Source organism: Kogia breviceps, chromosome 2, assembly GCF_026419965.1.
Source record: "Kogia breviceps isolate mKogBre1 chromosome 2, mKogBre1 haplotype 1, whole genome shotgun sequence".
In the NCBI taxonomy this organism is placed as follows: Eukaryota; Metazoa; Chordata; class Mammalia; order Artiodactyla; family Physeteridae; genus Kogia; species Kogia breviceps.
Window position 1 is genome coordinate 166,718,877 of NC_081311.1, and position 20,794 is coordinate 166,739,670.

General features: G+C 40.0%; 1 protein-coding gene across 3 annotated transcripts in view; it reads left to right on the plus strand.

Moving 5' to 3' along the window:
* The window catches only part of MAIP1 (matrix AAA peptidase interacting protein 1), a 9,631-nt gene extending 5,048 nt beyond the window's left edge, over nucleotides 1-4,583 (plus strand). The window contains exons 3-5 of one of the 3 annotated variants that reach the window (XM_059055507.2): nucleotides 1,003-1,129; nucleotides 2,380-2,527; nucleotides 4,323-4,583. In XM_059055507.2, coding sequence (XP_058911490.1) covers nucleotides 1,003-1,129; nucleotides 2,380-2,527; nucleotides 4,323-4,401 — 354 coding nt within the window. In that variant the 3' untranslated portion in view covers nucleotides 4,402-4,583. Of the gene's footprint in view, nucleotides 1-1,002; nucleotides 1,130-2,379; nucleotides 2,528-2,564; nucleotides 2,652-4,322 lie in introns of those variants that run through there. The other 2 variants (XM_067026525.1, XM_067026526.1) reach the window with 2 other exon arrangements.
* Nucleotides 4,584-20,794: the final 16,211 nt, after the last annotated feature.

Genomic DNA, 20,794 nt, shown 5'->3' on the forward strand with positions numbered 1-20,794 from the left:
ATATAATTAATTTAGCTAGTTTCCCATTGATCAATGTATAATATTTTCAATTCCTCTGCTATTCCAGTGTTGTTGTCAATATCCTTACATATCCATTACCATTGACAAAAAAAAAAGTCTCCTTATTTTTCTTCTAAAAGATTAGCTTTTCATATTTAGATTTTCATTGTTCTTATGGCTGTTTGATTTTTGTATTTGGTTTGTATTAGAAATCTGTGACTATTCCCACTGCCACCCTTAAGGAAAATAAATCACCCTTAAATAAAAAAATATAAAATAAAATAAAATAGTATGCATGCCATCAGCCAAAGTAGAGTCCCTGTATCTTGCCTTTTGGGTGCTTGGGGTCATATAAAAGTATAGAATGACTTGCTACTTAAGGCATAAGTAAGTTAATATGATGTCTTTCAGTTCTTATATAGAATTCTGTATAAGAACTGAATTCTATATAAGAACAGTTCTATTAGGAATTACCTAATTGAATAATCAGATCCCTTTCAGCCTTGCTTTTTAAAAAAAATTTATTTATCTTATTTATTTATTTTTAGCTGCATTGGGTCTTTGTTGCTGTGCATGGGCTCTAGTTGCGGCGAGCAGAGGCTTCTCTTCGTTGTGGTGTGCGGGCTTCTCGTTGTGGTGGCTTCTTTTGTTGTGGAGCGTGGGCTCTAGGCGCACGGGCTTCGGTAGTTGTGGCACGCGGGCTCAGTAGTTGTGGCTCTAGAGCGCAGGCTCAATAGTTGTGGCGCATGGGCTTAGTTGCTCCGTGGTATGTGGGATCTTCCCGGACCAGGGCTCGAACCCGTGTCCTCTGCAGTGGCAGGCAGATTCTTAGCCACTGCGCCACCAGGGAAGCCCCTCAGCCTTGCTTTTGAAAATGAATAAATATGGCAGTAAATTTAAAAATATTTTTACAAAATTCATTCCATGATGAATTCACTCCACTTTTTGAAAAGCTTTCGAAAATTCAACAAGTGAACTATGGTTTGCTTTTTCTATACTTAGACACTACGTGTATTGAAAGAAAAGGTTACTTCACTCCCTGACAACCATAAAAATGCCCTTGCTGCTGACATAGATGAAATTGTATATACATCAACAGGAGACATCTCCATTTACTACGATGAGCAAGGTAATGCTGGAGCATAGTCAACTTTAAATGACCCACAGTTGTCCAGATAAGCTAAACTAGTGAATAATCATGGAATAGTGACATTTTGTTGGTACAAGTGGATATTTATAGAACTGCAGAGAAAATAATATATTCATTCTTTAAAACCCCAGCTCTGGAAGACTTGGGATATGGTAATAGTTTCTTATGCCTTTCTGTCTAGAACTTTTCCCCAATGTTATTTAATTCACAGAAGAGAGCATTGTAACTTAAGTTAATGAAAATTGTCTAAGACAAGCTGCTCCCATATCTTAAAATGAAAATATTTGTGTTTCAGATTTCCTAACTGAAAGGAAAACAATTGAGTATTTTGTGTCTAGCTGTATGTTAAGTAGGAGTAAAGAGTAAAAGAAAAAGTAAATAATATTAGCTAAAGACTGTTTTGAAAGTAACATTAACTCAGAACTCCCAAATTGGATTTATTTGGAGACGATGAAAATAGTTGAAAGGAACTTTAGCATTTATCTTGTTCTTCTCCTTGTCCTATTTTCCCAATAGTGTTCCTGAAAACTTACTGACTTACTTACTCCTTCTACAGATATTTGCAGTGTATTGTGTGCTAGGCACACAGGAAATCTAGTCTTTGCTTACACACTTGCTAAGGCAGTTCTGACCGAGGACTGTTAGTTAATAGGGAAAAAATTTTCACACACATATTAATTTAAAACATTTGTAAAGGTACTTTTAATGATAAATATTTTCTTCTTCCTAATATTTCAAATTGCATCTTAGCACCATGGTTACTACCTGATTTTTGCACAGGACATTCTCATAATCACTGGGCATAGTAAAGTGAATTAGGGGTAGAATAGAAGGCTTCTTTCTGGCAGTTGGGGTTAAGTTAATGACATAGCAGCCAAAAAGTGTCACCCCCCCCTCATTTTTGGTTTGACAATAGATATCTGTTATCATAATTTTAGAAAATGCCACAAATTGAAAGTAATCCATGTAGTACACTTGGTAAAAAGTACCTGCTCAGTAAATAGTAGTTCTTACTAGTGTGATCCAGAGAGGAAGGTGTCATAAACCCCAGGAGAATTTTCTAAAAATAAAAACGTGTCAATACAGGTATCTTAAGTTAGATTAGAATGAGCCCCAAATTTGGTCTGTAACAGCTGTATAATTACTGCCAATTGCTGATTTCATTAAGGATATAAGGATGATAGATTATTGTGATTTGTATTTGTATGTGTGTATGTTTTTTCTCTAAGGAAGGAAGTTTGTTAACATCCTGATGTGCTTTTGGTATCTAACCAGTGCCAATATCCCCAGTGAAACTATAAGTGGAGCCAGTGTGTTCCAGGTTAAGTTGGGGGATCAGAACGTGGAAACTAAACAACTTCTTAGTGCAAGCTATGAGTAAGTCTAATCACATTTCGTTGTTTCCTTTCTCTAGAAAATAGAAGGTAGTGTGAAGGTATGAAAACTAAAGCGAGCTTTAGGGAGAAAAAGATTGAAATTTGACACGTTATTTATGAAGAGAGGAAGTCAGAAAGACACACTGGCCACGAAACAGGAGTGTTCAAAAATTAGGAAGAGGTAATATTGCTGAATTTAATTAAACTGTATTTCAGCTGTCTATTGCTACATTACAAACCATTCCAAAACTCGGTGGCATCAAACAGCCATTCATTTTGCCTGCTATTCTACTGCTCAAGCATTTTGGAAAGGCTCAGCTGTGGAGTTTTCTCTACTCCCTCTGGCATCGAGTGGGGTGGCCGGAGCTAGGGGTTCATTTCCACAATGGCTTCTTCACTCATGTGGGCAGCACCATGGTGCTCCCTGGCTTCTCCACGTGACGTCTCATCCTCCAAGGCCTCTCTTTATGGCTTGGGCTTGTGGTAGTGTTAAGCTAGTCACATGTTTACATGGTGGTTGGCTTCCAAGAGGCAGAAGACAGAAGATGCTAGACCAGTAAAGGGCTATGCCCAGTATTGGAACAACATCATTTCCACCATGGTTTGCTGGTCCAAGCAGTCACAGGATCTGCATGGTGAAAGGGCATGGAGAGACTCCACCCCTTCATGGGGCAGCAGCAAGGTCACATTGCAGAAGAGCATGTGGGATGCAAGATGTAGTTATGACCATCTTTGGAAAATAAAATCTGCCATAATTGGCACATAGACCATCCACTCACTAGACATTTATTGACCATCTCCTATTTGCCACGTACTCTGGTAGGGGTTCAGCTACAGAATTGAAGGGGTCCTGCCCTTAAGGAGGTACAGTCTAACAGGAGGTTAACAGACTATTTAAAAGAGACACTCTAGTGTATATTGTGCTAATAAAATTTGGAACAGTGAACAAGTCAAGCGAGTCAGTGGAGACATAGTTTCATATCTATTTAAAAGAGAATACTGTTATGTCATAGTTTAATATCTATTTAAAAGAGAATACTGTTATGTCACCAGAGTTACACAAATTTGCTTTAAAATAATGAACAAATCCCAAAAACGACCTAGGAAAGAAAATGTATCCTGTTTTGCTAAGGTAAAGGGAATTATATCTTCATTTTTTTTCACTTTTCTTGAAGGAGATGTGCTTTTTTCCTTTTCTTTTTCTGTTTTGAATGTTGCTTTATTTGTAATTACCCAAAATATTCTGTATATTTAAATATTTAATTTAAATCTACCGAATTGTCTCTTTTTTAAGAGACATTTAGAACACTATAATCAACACTAACCTTTGGTTCTTCTGATATTCCCTACTAAGACCACGGGCAGTTCATAAACACTGCTATTTTCGAGACTGGTCTTAGTGCAAGCTATGAGTAAGTCTAATCACATAAACCAACTTCCATGAAAGTGCTGTTTTTGTCACCATATTCCAATTTATTTCTCTTCATATTAGGCGTATATTATGGCTAGTACTTAACAATAGAATAACATTGAAGTTCCTCTCAAGGACTGGCAGATGTTGGAGTGTATGTAGATCAGTCCATTAAAAATACTCATTTTAGTTGAGAATGCACTTCTGATTTTGTGGGGATATATTTTGTGATCAAATTGGTAGATTAAACTTTTGATTTTTATTTACCATTAACTGTTAGCTTTTTGCTAACAACTGCCTCTAATATATACTTGCAAATTATGTAGTTATCCAGGAAGTATTTGGACTGATATAAGATTCACATTATTTATAATTTTTTCCCTAGATTTCAGAGGGAGTTTACACAAGGAGTAAAGCCTGACTGGACCATTGCACGGATTGAACACCCAAAGTTATTAGAATAATCGATCTTGGAAAAATCAGCTTATTGGACTTTTAGCAATTACTGTGAAGAAGTAAGGAAGAAAAAATTTTCAGATCAGTTGATCTTCACTTAATCAAGTCTGTGGATTACTTTTGTATTATTTTGAAATACTCCTTGTAGTAAATTGGCATGATACAATAAAGCATTTTCCACAGATTGTCATCACGTTCTGTAGAAGTCAAAGTAAAAAAATTACAGCAGCCCATCATTGGCATCATATTCAGTATCATTTTTAATGTTACATGTATATGTATATATACACAAACTCATTTTATAGACAATAAAGAAGATATTGAAAAAATTACACATTTTTAAATTAATAGTCCTTAACTATTTTATTTGTGGTTAATACACTTATACCAATAATTCAAGTATGTGTAAGATTTATTTTTAAAAATCACTGCTGCTATTTGATTACCTCTTTGGTCACTAGCTGGATGAGAAAGAACAGATGGAATTATGGCAGATGGGTCACTACAGGGCTAAAAATCAGTGAGGCTTACTAAAGCACAAAGAGAAAAAAGAAATAGAACAGTAACTTACTCCCCTATGAAGTAATATGAAGTCTTCTAACATACTTGTATTTGGACTCCTAGAAGTAGGGATAAGGGAGACAAAAACAATGTAAGAAATAATGTCTGAAGGTTTTCCTAATTGATGAAAACTATAAACCCACCAATCCAAGAAATTCAACAAGCAGGGAAGCGCATAAAGAAAACCTCACTGAGGTACATCATAATCAAATTGTTGAAAACTAGAGAAAATTAGAAAAGCAGCTAGAGAAAAATAAAAGACACATTCCATACAGAGATTCTGACTATATTTCTTTTCTCAAACTATGCAGGTTAGAGGCCTTGGCATGACATCTTTAAAGTACTGAAAGAAATAAACCTGTTGACCTAGAATTCTATATTCAGCAAAAATATCCTTCAGAAAAGGTGAGAAAAGACTTTTGCAGACAAGGAAAAGATGAGAGAATTTGTTGACAGAAGACCTGTTTTATAAGAAATGTTAGGGGCTAGTGGACAGAATAGAGTAAAAGGACCCATGCATATTGTACAACTGATTTTTGACAAAGGTGCCATAGTTATTCAATGAGAAAAAAAAAGTTTTTAACAAATAGGTAACTATATTCAAATAGGAAATAACCTCATCTCTCACCTCACACCATACACAATTTTAGTGCAAAATTTAGATTGCAAAATGGATCATAGACTTAACAAAAGCTAATACTCTAGAAATTCTAGAAGGAAACATAGATATTGCTGTCTTGGGATAAAGATTTCTTAGGAGACAAAAAGTGAATCGTGAAAGAAAAATTTATAAATTGGAATTTATTAAAATTAATATTTCTGCTCTTTGAAAGACAGCAGTGAGAAAATGAAAAGCCAAGTCACAAATTGGGAGAAACTTTGTAATACATATGTATCTGACAAAGGACCTGTATCCAGAATATATAAATAATGCTCATAGCTTAATAATGAAAAGTTAAAACAGCTTTGTACAGCTATCATGACTCATCAAACTATGGACTTAAAATGGGTACGTTTTGTTATATGTAAATTATATATATATATTGTTTTTTAAACAAAGTGAATCAGCTATACATATACACATATCCCCATATCTCCTCCCTCTTGCGTCTCCCTCCCACCCTCCCTATCCCACCCCTCTAGGTGGTCACACAGCACCAAGCTGATCTCCCTGTGCTATGCAGTTGCTTCCCACTATCTGTTTTACACTTGGTAGTGTATATATGTCCATGCCACTCTCTCACTTCGTCCCAACTTACCCTTCCCCCTCCTCATGTCCTCAAGTCCATTCTCTATGTCTATGTCTTTATTCCTGTCCTGCCCCTACATTATTATATATTTTAATGCAAATTATACCTAAACAAAGTTTGCTAAAATATTTAGCAAGAAAAGTAATTTGCAGGAAAATAAGCTCAAATGATTAAATTTCTTATAAGGTATAAAAGAGCTAATCTATGTTTCATCTAATCTTAGATGAAACAGATAATAGATCAGTAAGGCACATATTGCTAAAATGAAAAAAAATGCAACCAGTTAAACTATCACTTGCCATCTGTTGTAAGATGCATCTCCAGTGATTTTAAAATGGATGGTGAATGTGTGATTTAGAATCAGTGAAATACACTGTGATTTATTTGTGAAAATATACATAAATGTAAAACTTTTTTAAAATGCAAGAGATTAATGTGGCACTAAACTCATTATAGTAGCGACTACCTGGGGAGGACGGGAGTGGAATGTGACTGTAATGTTTTGTTTCTTAAAAAAAAGTACCTGATACCCAAATAATGCTATTTGTATATGGTTTCTCAATAAAAGGAGACGGGTAGGTCTCCAGGCCTATGCAGAAAACAAGCAAGAGTATATTCTTGCTTGTTTTGAGACATATTCTTGGGCTGGGAAGCAAGGACACTATCAAAGCTGACTGCGGTAATGTTGAAAGTTATTTATTACCATTTAACAAACCCAAAATTTAGTAGCTTAAAAATAACAATCACTTAGTTTACTCATAAATTTGGGCAGGGTTTGACTTGAAAGTTTGTCTGCTCTATGTGGTGTTGACTGAGGTCACTTGGGGATATTTATGTGAAGGCCAAGCTGATCCAACATGGCTTTACTTGTGCGCCTGGCTCCTTCTTAGAGATGGTTGAAAGGCTGGATGCACTGGGTCACTTTTGGTCTCTAACCGATGTTTAAATTTTCCCCCCAAATTACGTTAGATACAGATAAAGTAAATTGCCATACCTTCTACCCCAGAAAAATTTTCCTATCCGTGTTATTGAATATAGCTGTTTTATCCCTACTGTGATGGGTCGTTTCACCAAAGATTTTGACCATTTAAGGTTCTATGGTAGGGGTCCTATGGTATTTGTCTTGACCTCACTAGCTTTTATCCTTACAGATCTTACAATCCAATTGCTCCCAGTGAGTTCAACGTGTTTTTTTTGTCTTTTTAATTTTTGCAGTGAGGGGGTGAGGTTCCACTTATCAGTGATACCATGCAATATTTGTCTTTCTTTGACTTATTTCACTTAGCATAACGTCCCCCAGGTTCATTCAGGTTGTAGCACATGACAGGATTTCCTTCTTTTTTAAGACTGAATAATATTCCGTTATATAATTTACCACACACACACACACACACACACACACACACACGCACAAACACACACAAATATTCCATATCTTTATTCATTCATCTGTCAATAGTTTGTTTCCATACCTTGACTATTGTGAATAATGCTGCAATGAACATGGGAGTTCAGGTATCATTTTGAGATAATGATTTCATTTTCATTTTCTTTGGATATATATATGCAGAGTGGATTGTTCCATCATATGTTAGTTCTATTTTTAATTTCTTGAGGAACCTCTATACTGTATTCCATGGTGGCTGTACCTATAGTCCCACCAACAGTGCACAAGTGTTCTCTTTTCTCCACATCCTTACCAGTGTTTGTTAATCTTTTGACTTTTTGATAATAAACATCCTTACAGGTATTAGATTTTTATTTTAACTTGTGTTTACCTGATGATTAGTGATGTTGAGCACCTTTTCTAGTACGTGTAGGCCATTTGTGTATCTTTTCTGGAAAAATGTCTATTCAGATCCTTTGCCCATTTTTTAATTGGGTTATTTGAGTTTGTTTTGTTTCGTTTTTGCTGTTGAGTTGTATGAGCTCCTTGTATATTTTGAAAATTAACCCCTATCAGATATGTAGTTTGCAAATATTTTCTCCCATTCCACAGGTTGCACTTTCATTTTGTTGATGGTTTCCTTTACTGTGCAGAAGCTTTTTAGTTTGTGTAGTCCCACTTACTTAATTTTTGCTTTTGTTGCCTTTGCTTTGGAGTCAAATCCAAAAAAATCTTTGCCAAGACCAGTGTCAAGGAGATTACCTCCTATGCTTTCTCTAGGAGTTTATGATAAACAACTATATATTCTTCCCTTAGAGTCATCAAACATTAACATTTTGCTATCTCTTTCTTTTTCCTTTTCTCTCTTTACACACACACACACACACACACACACACACACGGTTTTTAACTAAACCATTTGAAAGTAAGTTTCAGACGTCGTATACTTTACTACTAAATATTTCAACATGCATTCCCCCAAAATAAGGACATTATCTTATATAAACATCAGAACATTAGCAATAATTCCATATCATCTAATATTTAAAACCAAATTTAAAATTCTACCAATTGTCTTAAAAATATCTTTTTGAACTGAGATTCAAGCAAGGTTCACACATTGTATTTTGTTATTATCTCTTAAGTCTTTTTAAAATCTTTAGGATATCCTCCATCCTTTTTACGACATTTCAATTTTGAGGAGTCTAGGATAGTAGACGTACAGCATGTCCCATATCCTGAATGTGTTTGATTATTTTATTATGGTGTCATTTCTATAACCTGGAAGTTTGGGCTAAAGGCTTAATTAGATTTAAGAATATCTTGTAAGTGATTTGTGTACTTCATAATGTATAACACACATTGTATCTACATATACATGTATATACATATATGTACACACATACATACAATTTGTGGTAGGCTGAATAACGGCTCCCAGAGATGTCTACAACCTTAGCTCTGGACTCTGAATGTTTTATCTTACATGGCAAAATGGCACTTTGTAGATATGATTAAGGATCTCATGATGGGGAGAGTATCCTGGATTATCTGGGTGAACCCAGTGTTATCCCAGTGGTCCTTATAAAAGGGAAGCAGAAGGGTCAGAGTCAGAGAGAAGGAGATGCTATAATGGAGCAGAGGCTGCAGTGATGTGAGAATCAAGGAGTGTAGACAGCATCTAGAAACTAGAAAAGGAGGAAACAGATTTTCCCCTAGAGTCTGCAAAAGGGACACAGCTATGCTGACTCATTTTATTTTTTTTTTTTATTTTTTTTTTTTTTTTATACCTTCCAGTTAGAGAAACCCCACTCTCTAGACGCTCATGACAATCTTGTGTGAGAGTTTAGTTGTTAATAGATGACACCCTTTTCTCTTCTTTTTCAGTTTTTATTTTTATTTTTATTTATTTTTTTTTTTAACATCTTTATTGGAGTATAATTGTTTTACAATAGTGTGTTAGTTTTCCCTCTACAACAAACTAAATCAGTTATACATACACACATGCTCCCACATCTCCTCCCTCTTGCATCACCCTCTCTCCCACCCTCCCTATCCCACCCCCCCAGGCGGTCACACAGCACAGAGGTGATCTCCCTGTGCTATGCATATGCTGACTCATTTTAGACTTCTGACTTCCAGCACTATAAAATGATGAATCTGTGTTGTTTTAAGCCACTGAGTTTGTAGTAATTTGTTACGTCAGCAACAGGAAATTAATATACAAGATAATCCTTACATGAATCAATATTCCATTATAATTAGCAAAATGATTCTCTAATTCTGTAATACCTTTTGCTGGCATTCTATAAAACAGAGCCCCCTTCCCTTTAAAAAAATCACCACAAACTCATGAATTTTAATCATTCAATGTAATATCAATTACAGTAGTTATTCTTCTTGGTGCTTAAATCGCCCCCAGTTTGCCAGTGGGATCCCCTGTAATCTGCTGTTTCAAGTTAAAGACTATCACGACCCTGTCTGAATGCTTCTGTGTTTTCTGGCACAACAACATGTCCCAGGCTCTTCTTGTCCACTTCCTGCCTCAGATTTGAAAAATCAGTGCTTTCTCCAAGGAGTCATGATTTTTCAGGGAAATTTCTATAGACTGAATATTTGTGTCCCTCCCAAACTCATATGTTGAAATCCTCAGTTGGATGTTATTAGGAGGTGAGGCCTCTGGAAGGAATTCAGTCATGAAGATGGAGCTCTCATGAGTGGGATTAGTGCCCTCATAAAAGAGAGCCCAGAGAGCTCCCTCCTTCTGCATGTGAGGCTATAGTGAGAAGGTGGCCCCCCTACGAACCAGAAAGCGGCTCCTGGTGAATCTGCTGGCACCTTGATCTTAGACTTTGCAGTCTCCAGAACCGTGAGAAATAAATGTTTGTTGTATAAGCCACCCAGCCTATGGTATTTTTGTTATACCAGCCTGAAGAGTCTGAGGCAGGATCATGTTTAGAAACCAAGATTTGGGCATCTTGAAGCATTTTAACCTTTTATGTCTGCAAGAGAATGTTCATATTTATATGTATTTGATATTTTGGGTCATTTATCTAAATGAACTTTGGGAGAGCTAAATATGGATTGTTTGCCTTTATTTCTGTCAACCTTTTTTAAAAGAACCCCTCCCCATCTCTCTCTATGCCCTAACCCGGATCTAATTGGGTTTATAGCACTTGTCACATCCAACATTGTAGTCAATATTACTTTGTTGATTTGTTCCATTGTCTGTCTTTCCAACTAAGGCAGGAGCTTTGTCTATCTTGTCCACTGCCGTATCCCCAGGGCCCAGAATACTATATGGTGCATAGTAGAGCTCAGTAAATATTAGCTGAATAAACAAATAAATGAGCGAGCCTCACTACTGTTGCATTTCCTGGCTCATGTGACAGAAACATTTTCCCTCTTGCTTTTGATTTAATGCCCTAGCAAGCTGGATGTAATTTCTTTTATCATGTACAGTCCCCCCTCAAGGCGTATATGGTATTACTGGCTACGTGACCTTGCTTTTATAGTCCTATAATAAATGTTATTTATTCTGAACACCACACGGTGGAGCCAGTTGTGTATGGAATGTAAATGCGGGATCGGCAGTAAGTTTGATAGGGTCTGAAGTCACTGAGAAACAGGAGGATTGCTTTGCTTACTGACAGATAGATTTTTTGTACATAGAAATGTTATAGGTAACTTCTCAACAAAAAAGTTTTTTAAACAGAATTTGCAGATGTTAAAAGGGTTAAATGTATGAGTCAAATCAGAGGGAGCTTTTACCCTCATGTCTTCTCTGATCGCTGGAACCATAGATTATATCATTCAGTTCCTCTGTGATTACTGCCATCCTTGGAAGGTTTTTTCTGGATGGTGTAATGCATCAGTCAGGATAATATAGATTATGCTGCAGTAACAATCTCCAAATCTCAGTGGATTGAAGCAAAAAACAATATATTTCTTGTTCAAACTACATGTCCAATAAGAGACACTTGGGGACACTGCTCAGCGGTGGCGTCACCTGCCCTCCTGGAAACAGGTGATGGGCAGCCACTACCTGATACTATGGCAAATGAAAAATACAACTCTGAAGGGTCTCACATCAGCAATACATGCCAGACTTGGAGGTCATACAATTCACTGGCCAGAACATGGCCCTACTCAACCACAGAGATCCAGGAAGTACAATTCTAGCATGTGGCTGGAAGGCAGAGTCTGAGAAGCATTTGGTGAGCAGCAATAATGATTACCACAAGCTTCAAAGAACTCTCTCTCTTGTTTTAACCCCAGGGATGGCTACTGTAGAGCCAGTCAGTGCACACGATTGCATCCGGGAGATCAGGAGGCTCAAGAGATAGAGGGACTTCTGGGATCTTTTGGTGTCATAAACTGAGAATTATTGATACGCTGCTCTAGGAGCCTGAAGATCTCTCTAGTCTCTCTCTAGTCCTGTATACACCAATTATTGCAGATGTCTTAAACCAGTTTTAAATGAAAAAGGCCATAGAACACCTGAATTCCATTCTCTTCATTTGATGAGATCTGCCAAGGTGCATTAAAATACCCCTTAGATTAAATCAAAATTGGTCAGCTAAGACTTTATATAGTGTCAATCTTACTATAAATTGTTTATTGTTTCAAAATGATAATTTTAAGAAACTTAGATAAAATAAGACTTTATGAGAGTACTTAATCTTGGTCATTCAATCTCACAATACGGGTACATTATACAAATATTGGTGTACCATTTAGGATTAGTTCTGACCGCATTAAAACAAAAACTTTAAAATCATGATTTAAGTAATATAGAAGCAGTTGATTTCTCTTACATGCAACAGAAGTCCAGAGATAGGATTCTTTGGGCTGGTATGCCAACTCCACAAAGGCCTTTGGGATCCAGGCTCTTTCTAGTCACCACTGCATTCCTTAGAGGATGACCCTGTCCTCATAGCACAAAATGGCTGGTAGAGCTCCAACCATCATATCCATATTCCAGGCAACAGAATGGGAGAAAGGAAAGAATGAGCTAAGTGTATACATCAGCTGTCTTTTAAGATGCTTTCCAAGAGTTTACACAAAACACTTCCACTTAATTTCATTGGCTAGGAGTTAGTCATATGGCCACATACAACTTTGGTCGTGGTGGGAAATATAAACATAGTCTTTCAGCTGGGTACAATTTATTGTCCTGAATAAAACTAGGGGTCCTAAGATTAAGGAAGAGGAGGAGACAGCAATTTGCCCTAATTGGGTTACTTGAGTCATGAACCAGTGCTGACTCTGGTAGCTGGCTGGCTTGCTTTGCCAGCTTCACTAACTGAGAGCTAGCTTTAAGAGCCCATGTGCTTTCTAACTGGGATCTGGTAATAGTCCTAAACAATACCCAGCAAATTTTTTAAACTAAATGTAACAGAGTACTGGAGAAAACTTTCGATTCTAGAGTTGTTTAAGGATGCTCTAAACAATCTGTCCAGACCTCTGGGGGCTCAGTCCCTGTTATTTACACCACACACGCATTTCTGCCTGGAGGACCCTGAATATAGTTTATCCCATCTTCAAAAATAGAAACCTCCTTCTGCGTGCCCCTCCCACTCCATTTTATAAACCAGTCTATTAGACATTCTATCAAAATTTACTTCGTTTACTTGCTTAATAAATTACAACTCTGGCTCAGCATTATGTGAGAAATTTACCAGGAACAGAGGATGAATTAGATAATCAATTCCTTTTATGGACCTTTCCTTAGCCTCTGATGTTGTGAGTGCAGAGTAGCTATGGGCAAGGCTGGCACTCTGCCTGCCCTCCTCCCCACCTCCTATCCCGGCTTTATTGATTCTCAAAATATTACATTCTACTCAGGGCAGCTGAAAGGCTCAAACGGAGCAAAATGGAACTGTGTTCTGGTCTCCCTTCTTTTAAACTTCCTCTTATGGTACTGCATTTGAACAAACCCCATGTTACAGAGAACAGGAAGACACAATATGGTTTATCTCACACTGGAAGTAACCAAATCCAATAATTGACCTTGTTAACTAATTCATTGCCAGGGAAGAGACTCCCTGTTATTGCTTCCTAAAGGAAACAACAACAACAATTTTAAAACCAACTTAAAACTTATATCACATAACAAATCACATATTTTAGTTATTGTCAAATACTTTGAGGCAATATTTTTTCCTAGGGAGTAAGTACATCAAGAAGTAGGACTATCTAAAGGAAGCCGTCTGTGAGGCCTTATTGGAATTTTATTTGACTCCCTATTTCCCTCCTTACCACTACTTGCTAACTTCCTGTTCTTTCTGTCCTCAGTCACATCAAGGTTGTCCCTGCTTTGACACCTTCACAGGAATTGTTCCTTTGCCAGCCAGGCTCTTTGCTCAGATCTTCAGTGTCTGGTCACTTCCTGTTATTCAAGTCCCGCTTAAACGCCACCTCCTCTAAGAAAACGTTCTGCTCATCCACTCGAAAGAGCCCAACTGCATCACTCTCTGCCTGCCACTCTGCTTTATTTTTATCACAGAATTTCTTGTCATCTAATAGTTTCCTGTTTATTTACTTGGTTACTACCTAGCCTCCCTCCATTAGGATGGGGGCTTCCGGTTTCAACCTAGCCCCTCATCGTAACTGGCAAAATATTCTCCACCTCACTGGTGCTCAGGGTAGGTCAGAGTTTCTCGGCCTCAGCACTATTAACATGTGAGGCCATATGAGTCTTTGTGGTGAGGCTGTCCTGTGCACTGTAGGACGTTTAGCAATATCGCTGGCTTCTACGCATCAGATGGGCCCTAGTTGTGACAACCAGAAATATCTCCAGACATGGCCAAATGCCGCTCGGGGAACAAAACTGCCTGTAGTTGAGGAACGCTGGTTTAGGCTGTTGGCTGCTGTGTTGCTGCTTTTATGTTCAGGAGGCAGTATCTTCTCAGAGTAATAATAGCTATCAGTCCTTGAATATCTACAGATATTGGGCACCGTTCTGTGGGTTTTACATTTAATCTTTACAACAACCCTTACAACCGGTACTGTTATTATCCTCCTTTTCCAGATAGGGAAACTGAGGCACAGAATGATTGATAAACTTGTCTAAGTTCACGCCGTCAGTAAGAGTGAAGCCTCGGGCTCAAACTGACAACAGGCCCCAGAACTCTGTGCTAACAGTAGTCGGCACTGGTGTGGGAATCTCCTTGCCTCTGGCGGCAGAAACTGGGCATCAGATGTGCTACGCATCCCCCTAGGCCACACAGCCATTCATTCACAGTGACCATGAGCAAGTGACAACTTTCCAAGCCTCAGTTACCTCTGTAAATAATAATAATAGGAACTTCATGCAGGATTGCTTGAGGTATTAACTGCAATAGCTTAAGTGAAAATAACTTAGCCTGGTTTCTAGCACATACTAAGTCCTGAATTCGTGTCTCCTCTTCTTCTTTTGCCCTTGGCTCCAAGCTCCAAGCACTGAAAGCAGAGTTTAAAGACCCCGGTCAGACAAATCCCCTGGAGAAATCTAACCTTTAAGCAATCTGCCGCATTTGTTGTTGACGGGGAGAGGAGAAAGCGGCCCCCTTAGAAACAGCAGTCCAGGCTGGCATCACCTCTTCTGCTAATGAACAACAGCACAAGCCATCAGCACTTGCCCGTTAAGCCAAATGGGGCTTTTAAATCTGTACTGATTAGATACCCCGAGGCCTGCTGACAAGCAGCCTTCTGCGCGCTTCGTTTCTTGATGTGAGTCAGTGAATTAATTGCGTGACCCATTGTTTTCTAACACGGCCAATTAAATGTTTGGGGATGAATGGCATGCGTATTTTGGCCAGCAGGGGGCCTCCTTTGCCAACATAACGGAATTGGTACTTGGGCTTGCTGGCAGAGCCCCACCAAAAATTGGGTACTTTTGAAAAATTTGCTCAGAATAGGGGTTCTAAATATGGGGCCCACCGATCCCTAAGAATAGAATTCTGTGAACTTGGATGAGCAAAGAACTGTGTTTATTTCCACTACCCTCCAACTGAAATTTAGCATTTTCTTCAATTATGAATGTGGACAGCAAATCACAGATATTTGTTGAGCTCACCACGGTTTCTGCAGAGATCTTGAAATATCGTTTATATCCCTCCTTACTCCAAAATTACAGTAGCTGTAGGACCTGCTGCTAGATCTTGTGATTTAGTACATTAAGAAAGAAGCACAGGGCTTTCCTGGTGGCGCAGTGGTTGAGAGTCTGCCTGCTGATGCAGGGGATGCGGGTTCGTGCACCGGTCCGGGAAGATCCCACACGCCGTGGAGCGGCGAGGCCTGTGAGCCATGGCCACTGACCCTGCGCGTCCGGAGCCTGTGCTCCGCAGCGGGAGAGGCCACAGCAGTGAGAGGCCCGCGTACTGAAAAAAAAAAAAAAGCACATATGGGCTATATCACAAATCTGTAGTTTTGCTGTTGGTATTTTAATAACTGTCTTTTGATATTATTAGTTTGCTTTGTACTATTTTATTTATTTTATTTTGTTTTGTTTAAAACATTATTCTGAGAAGTAGCCCATGAACTTGGACTGTCTCAGTGTTCATGAACACTTACAAAAAAACAAACACCTGGCTGACAGGCTGCTAGGGCTGGTCTCCGGAGGAAAGAAGTTAGACTTCAAGAGAATCTTTATACTTAATGATTTTTAGCCATGACTCACTTCTTGCTCTTCGATCTCTTCCAGTGACCTAAACATGTACCACAGTTATATCAAACCATTAGCTACAGTGCTTGGCAGTGTAAAATTTACATCAGGATGAAATTTTGGTGTCTTCAGAATTGCACTGACTTAATTTTAGAGCATCCAGGATGCCCATCGTTCTGGCCTTGGGGAGGAAGGGGCCTAGCTTTTCCAGCTGCCTTTGACTTCATATTTTTGTTATGCTTGGTTCATTTCCAGGACTCAGGAATCTTCTGAAATAACAGGAGTTTCTCTCCACACTCGGCGCTGAGATTCACTTACTTTTCAGGGAGGAGGCCTCTACACTCTGCGACTCTTGCTTCCAGAGTCAATTCTTCTCCCACTCCCATAAGAAAAATTCTGAATTACCTGTACCAGAAGGAGAGGAAGAAGTGGGCACGTAGAGAGTTTCTTTCCCCAGATTCTTCAGTTTCTTATTGCTCAGGGAAGTGAGGCCACAATGGGAGGTGGCTGGCCTGGGCCAGGCTGAGGTGTCCAGTTTTCCTGCCTAATGCCGAGTGCATCCCAGGCCTTGGCCTCTGAGGGCACAGGAACCAAGCAAGCCCAGGCAACGAGTGTCCCTTGAGCACTTTCTCCTCCCGCTTTCCAAACCTCCTACTTTTTCTCCGCTGCCCCTTCCCCTGCTACTCCTCAGCCCTGTCCTTTCATTCCCAAATCACACCTTTTTCTTTATTCCCTAGAAAAGCAAAGATGACCCCAGCTGCAGCAGTAATAACAGAAAATAATATCCACCCCTGTATTTACTAAAGACCTATAATGTGCAGGTGTTATATGAGGTGCTTTAACTGCAACCTTCTCATTCAACCCCCTAACCAGTTATCCTGTGTTGGTAGTGCCTCCCCACTTCAAGAATTCATGTCCACCTCGAACCTCAGAATTTGATCTTATTTGGAAATAAGGTCTTTTTTTTTTTTTTTTTTTTTTTCCTTCCCGGCACGGGGGCCTCTCACTGCTGTGGCCTCTCCCGTTGCGGAGCACAGGCTCCGGACGCGCAGGCCCAGCGGCCACGGCTCACGGGCCCAGCCGCCCCGCGGCACGTGGGATCCTCCCGGACCGGGGCACGAACCCGCGTCCCCTGCATCGGCAGGCGGACTCTCCACCACTGCGCCACCATGGAAGCCCCGGAAATAAGGTCTTTGAAGATGTAATTAGTTAAGGATCGAGATGAGATCGTCCTGGATTGGCCCTAAGTCTAATGACTAATGTCCTTATAAGAAGGGAGAACAGAGACACAGAGGGGAAGGCCGTGCAAAGATAGCAGGGGTTGGGGGCTTCCCTGGTGGCTCAGTGGTTGAGAGTCTGCCTGCCGATGCAGGGGACACAGGTCCGTGCCCCGTTCTGGGAAGATCTCACATGCTGCGGAGTGGCTAGGCTGGTGAACCATGGCCGCTGAGCCTGCACGTCCGGATCCTGTGCTCTGCAATGGGAGAGACCACAACAGTGAGAGGCCCGCGTACGGAAAAAAAAAAAAAAAAAAAAAAAAGATAGCAGGGGTTGGAATTATGCTGCCATCAGCCAAGGAACATCAAGAGCCACCAGAAGCTGGATGAGGCAAGGAAGGATTCTTCTCTAGAGCCTTCAGAGAGAACATAGTCTCGTTGATACCTTGATTTCAGTCTTCCAGCCTCCAGAAGTATGAGAGAAGAAGTTTCTGTTATTTTAAGCCCCTAGTTTGTGGTACTTTGTTACGACAGCCATAGGAAACAAATACACTAGCCAATGAGAAGGGTATTATTACCTCATTTGTCAAATGAAGAAACCCAGGTTCAAAGTACCTGCAGAGATTTGCACAGTCGGTGGAGAACCTGGGATTTGAACCCGATGTAACAAACTCCCAAAGCCTTCCAACTTCCCTTCAGTAGTGTTGGATTCAATTAGCTGTTGACCTTGATAGCTGATTACAGTAATTCATTTCCAAGTTGGAGGCAGACATGGGGCACAAGCTGTGGGAGGTGTGTTGTGTAGGGAAGCATAGGATTCCCAAAGGACTTCTGGCCTTTCTGGGCAGGAAGGGGGAGAAACTGGAGCAGCTCTCCATCCTCTTTCTGCTGAACTCTTCTTAGAGTAAATCACATGGAACCTGCATTCCAGGACCATTCCCTGGGGAGGTTTGCTCTCCTCCCTTCATTTTCATTCCTGTCTAAACAATTTAAGGGGTTCTACAGATGTTCAAATGAGGAATCAACATCTCTCTCTGAGACAGGCCTCTTGTTATTGCGGGAAACCCTCATTTCCCAGCAGATTAGGGTCCAAAAGACTATTAGGAACTTTTTAATAAAAGTGGCACCGTAAACGTGCTGGCTAAAGTCATCTGTTGGTGAACAGAGAGGGCCTGATTTTGCCTACCTGCACAATTTTTTTCACAGGAACATTTCTAAGAAGATGGGTGTCTGTCCTACAAAAACATCACTGAATTCCTGAGGTTCTTTTTTTTTTTTTTTTTTTTTTTTCGGTATGCGGGCCTCTCACTGCTGCGGCCTCTCTCGCCGCGGAGCACAGGCTCCGGACGCACAGGCTCAGCGGCCACGGCTCACGGGCCTAGTCGCTCCGCGGCATGTGGGACCCTCCCGGACCAGGGCACGAACCCGTGTCTCCTGCATCGGCAGGCGGACTCTCAACCACTGCGCCACCAGGGAAGCCCTCCTGAGGTTCTTAAAGGTTTTGCCATATTTCACATACCATGCCCCCCGTAGTGTGGTGTGAAGTTCCTAGGGACAATAGAGATCTGTGGGCCCCAGACGGTGTCAGCGTGGTACGTGGCTGGCCTGTGACTTGCTACAGTGATGCTGCCAGTGCTTCATTGGTGTCAGGTCACTTGGCTGAGGGGCTGGAGGTTTATCAATGTCCCTATCCCTGACTTGTCAAGAGTTACAAGGTTATATACACTGACAGGAGAGTTTTTATTTAAAAAAAAAAAAAAAAGGATTTCTAAGACAAGATCAATTTTAGTCTTAGCAGTCCTGATACTGTCACTTTAGGTAAAACTCATAACAAGTTCAAATCCCAGTTCAGTTTTTACCAGGTGGGTGTCCTCAGGCAAGATCTTGAGCTTCCCTAGTCTCTGAACCTTTCTGCTGTGAAAATACTAACCTATCTCAAAGGCTTGTGGTAGACTGAAAATCTAAAAGTCAAACAATATAAAAATGGGGAAGAGCAAGGTAATAAAAGGTTTGTGTTATCCCCTTCCCAATTTAACACGAAGGGTTATAGTCAGATGTGGATATGGTCTCGGAGCTACTTGCCAAAAGCGAGAAATAGACTATCTTAAATGAATTTTTCTATTAAAGCTGTTGACCCCCTTCCTTTTATTTCCCATCTAATTCCTAGCAAGAGAATAGATGATGGGGAATAATAACTAGTGTCAAGTTGGCAATTTTTGTACTTCTGTACACGACTGGGCTATTATCAAGTTTGTGAGATCATAGGGATGATGAGATCAGCAAATGTGTAAGCTGAGTCTTTCTAGTTCAGTTTTAGCCAGGACCCTTGAGTTCTTTTATAATAGAATCTTAGCATCTTGCAGAAACATCCTTCAGTGTCAGCTGATCCAACCTCCTCATTTGACAGACAGAGAAATGGAGGCCAGAGAGCCTCCTGGATTCATTTTCCTCATCTGTAAAAAGGGAGTGACAGTCCTTACCTCAGAGGGGTTTTATCTCTTTTAAGGGTATAGGAAGGTACCTGGCATGTAATAAGCCTCGTATAGATGTTTGCGAGGCAGCAACGCTTGGTAATGAAGAGAAAATTTGTGTATCAGACTGCTGAGTTCATACTCTGGTCTTTTCCTCACTATTTTGTGACCTTAGGTGAAGTAACTAAAGTCCCTTTCCTCATAGAACTGTTGCAAGGATTAAATTAGTTAATATACGTAAAACACTTAGTGCCTGATGCATGATAAGCACCATGCAAGAATTAATTTTTATTACTGTTATTTTACAAGAGATTATGTGGTTTATATAAGACTGCCCACTCAGTAGCAGAGCCAGAAAGAGAATAAAAAATGTTGGCTCCTAGCTGTGTGTACTCTCTACCAAACTAATGTTCCTCTCCAAGGAAACTGGTTCCACATAAGCATAGGGTCCATTTATAACTTCTCTGAAGCCATTTCTGACTCCTGTGATTATGATAGACCTGAATTGTTTACTTCATCCCCCAGGATCATAGAGTTTGCAGCACAGCGTAATCGATAAGCTGTAAATAGGTTAATTAATAAGCTATGCACATGCCCTGCGACTGAGAAAAATGCTCAGCCACTTGTCTCCATGCGGGGGCGCCAAAGGGAGACAGAAAGGTGGCAGGAAGAGGAAGAACTAGTGGCTTCCTGCTTGCTTCCTGTTCCTGTGGTGTTGCCTAGCTATGGCCCTTCACCCTAAGCCCTCCCCAGAGGCAGGTGATTCCAGTTTGCAGTTTTCCCAACCTTTGCAGACACCACTTTGTCAGAGGTCTGAATCTGTCCTGGGAGGGCCTGAGGCAGTAGCACCAGCTGAGCTCCAAACTCC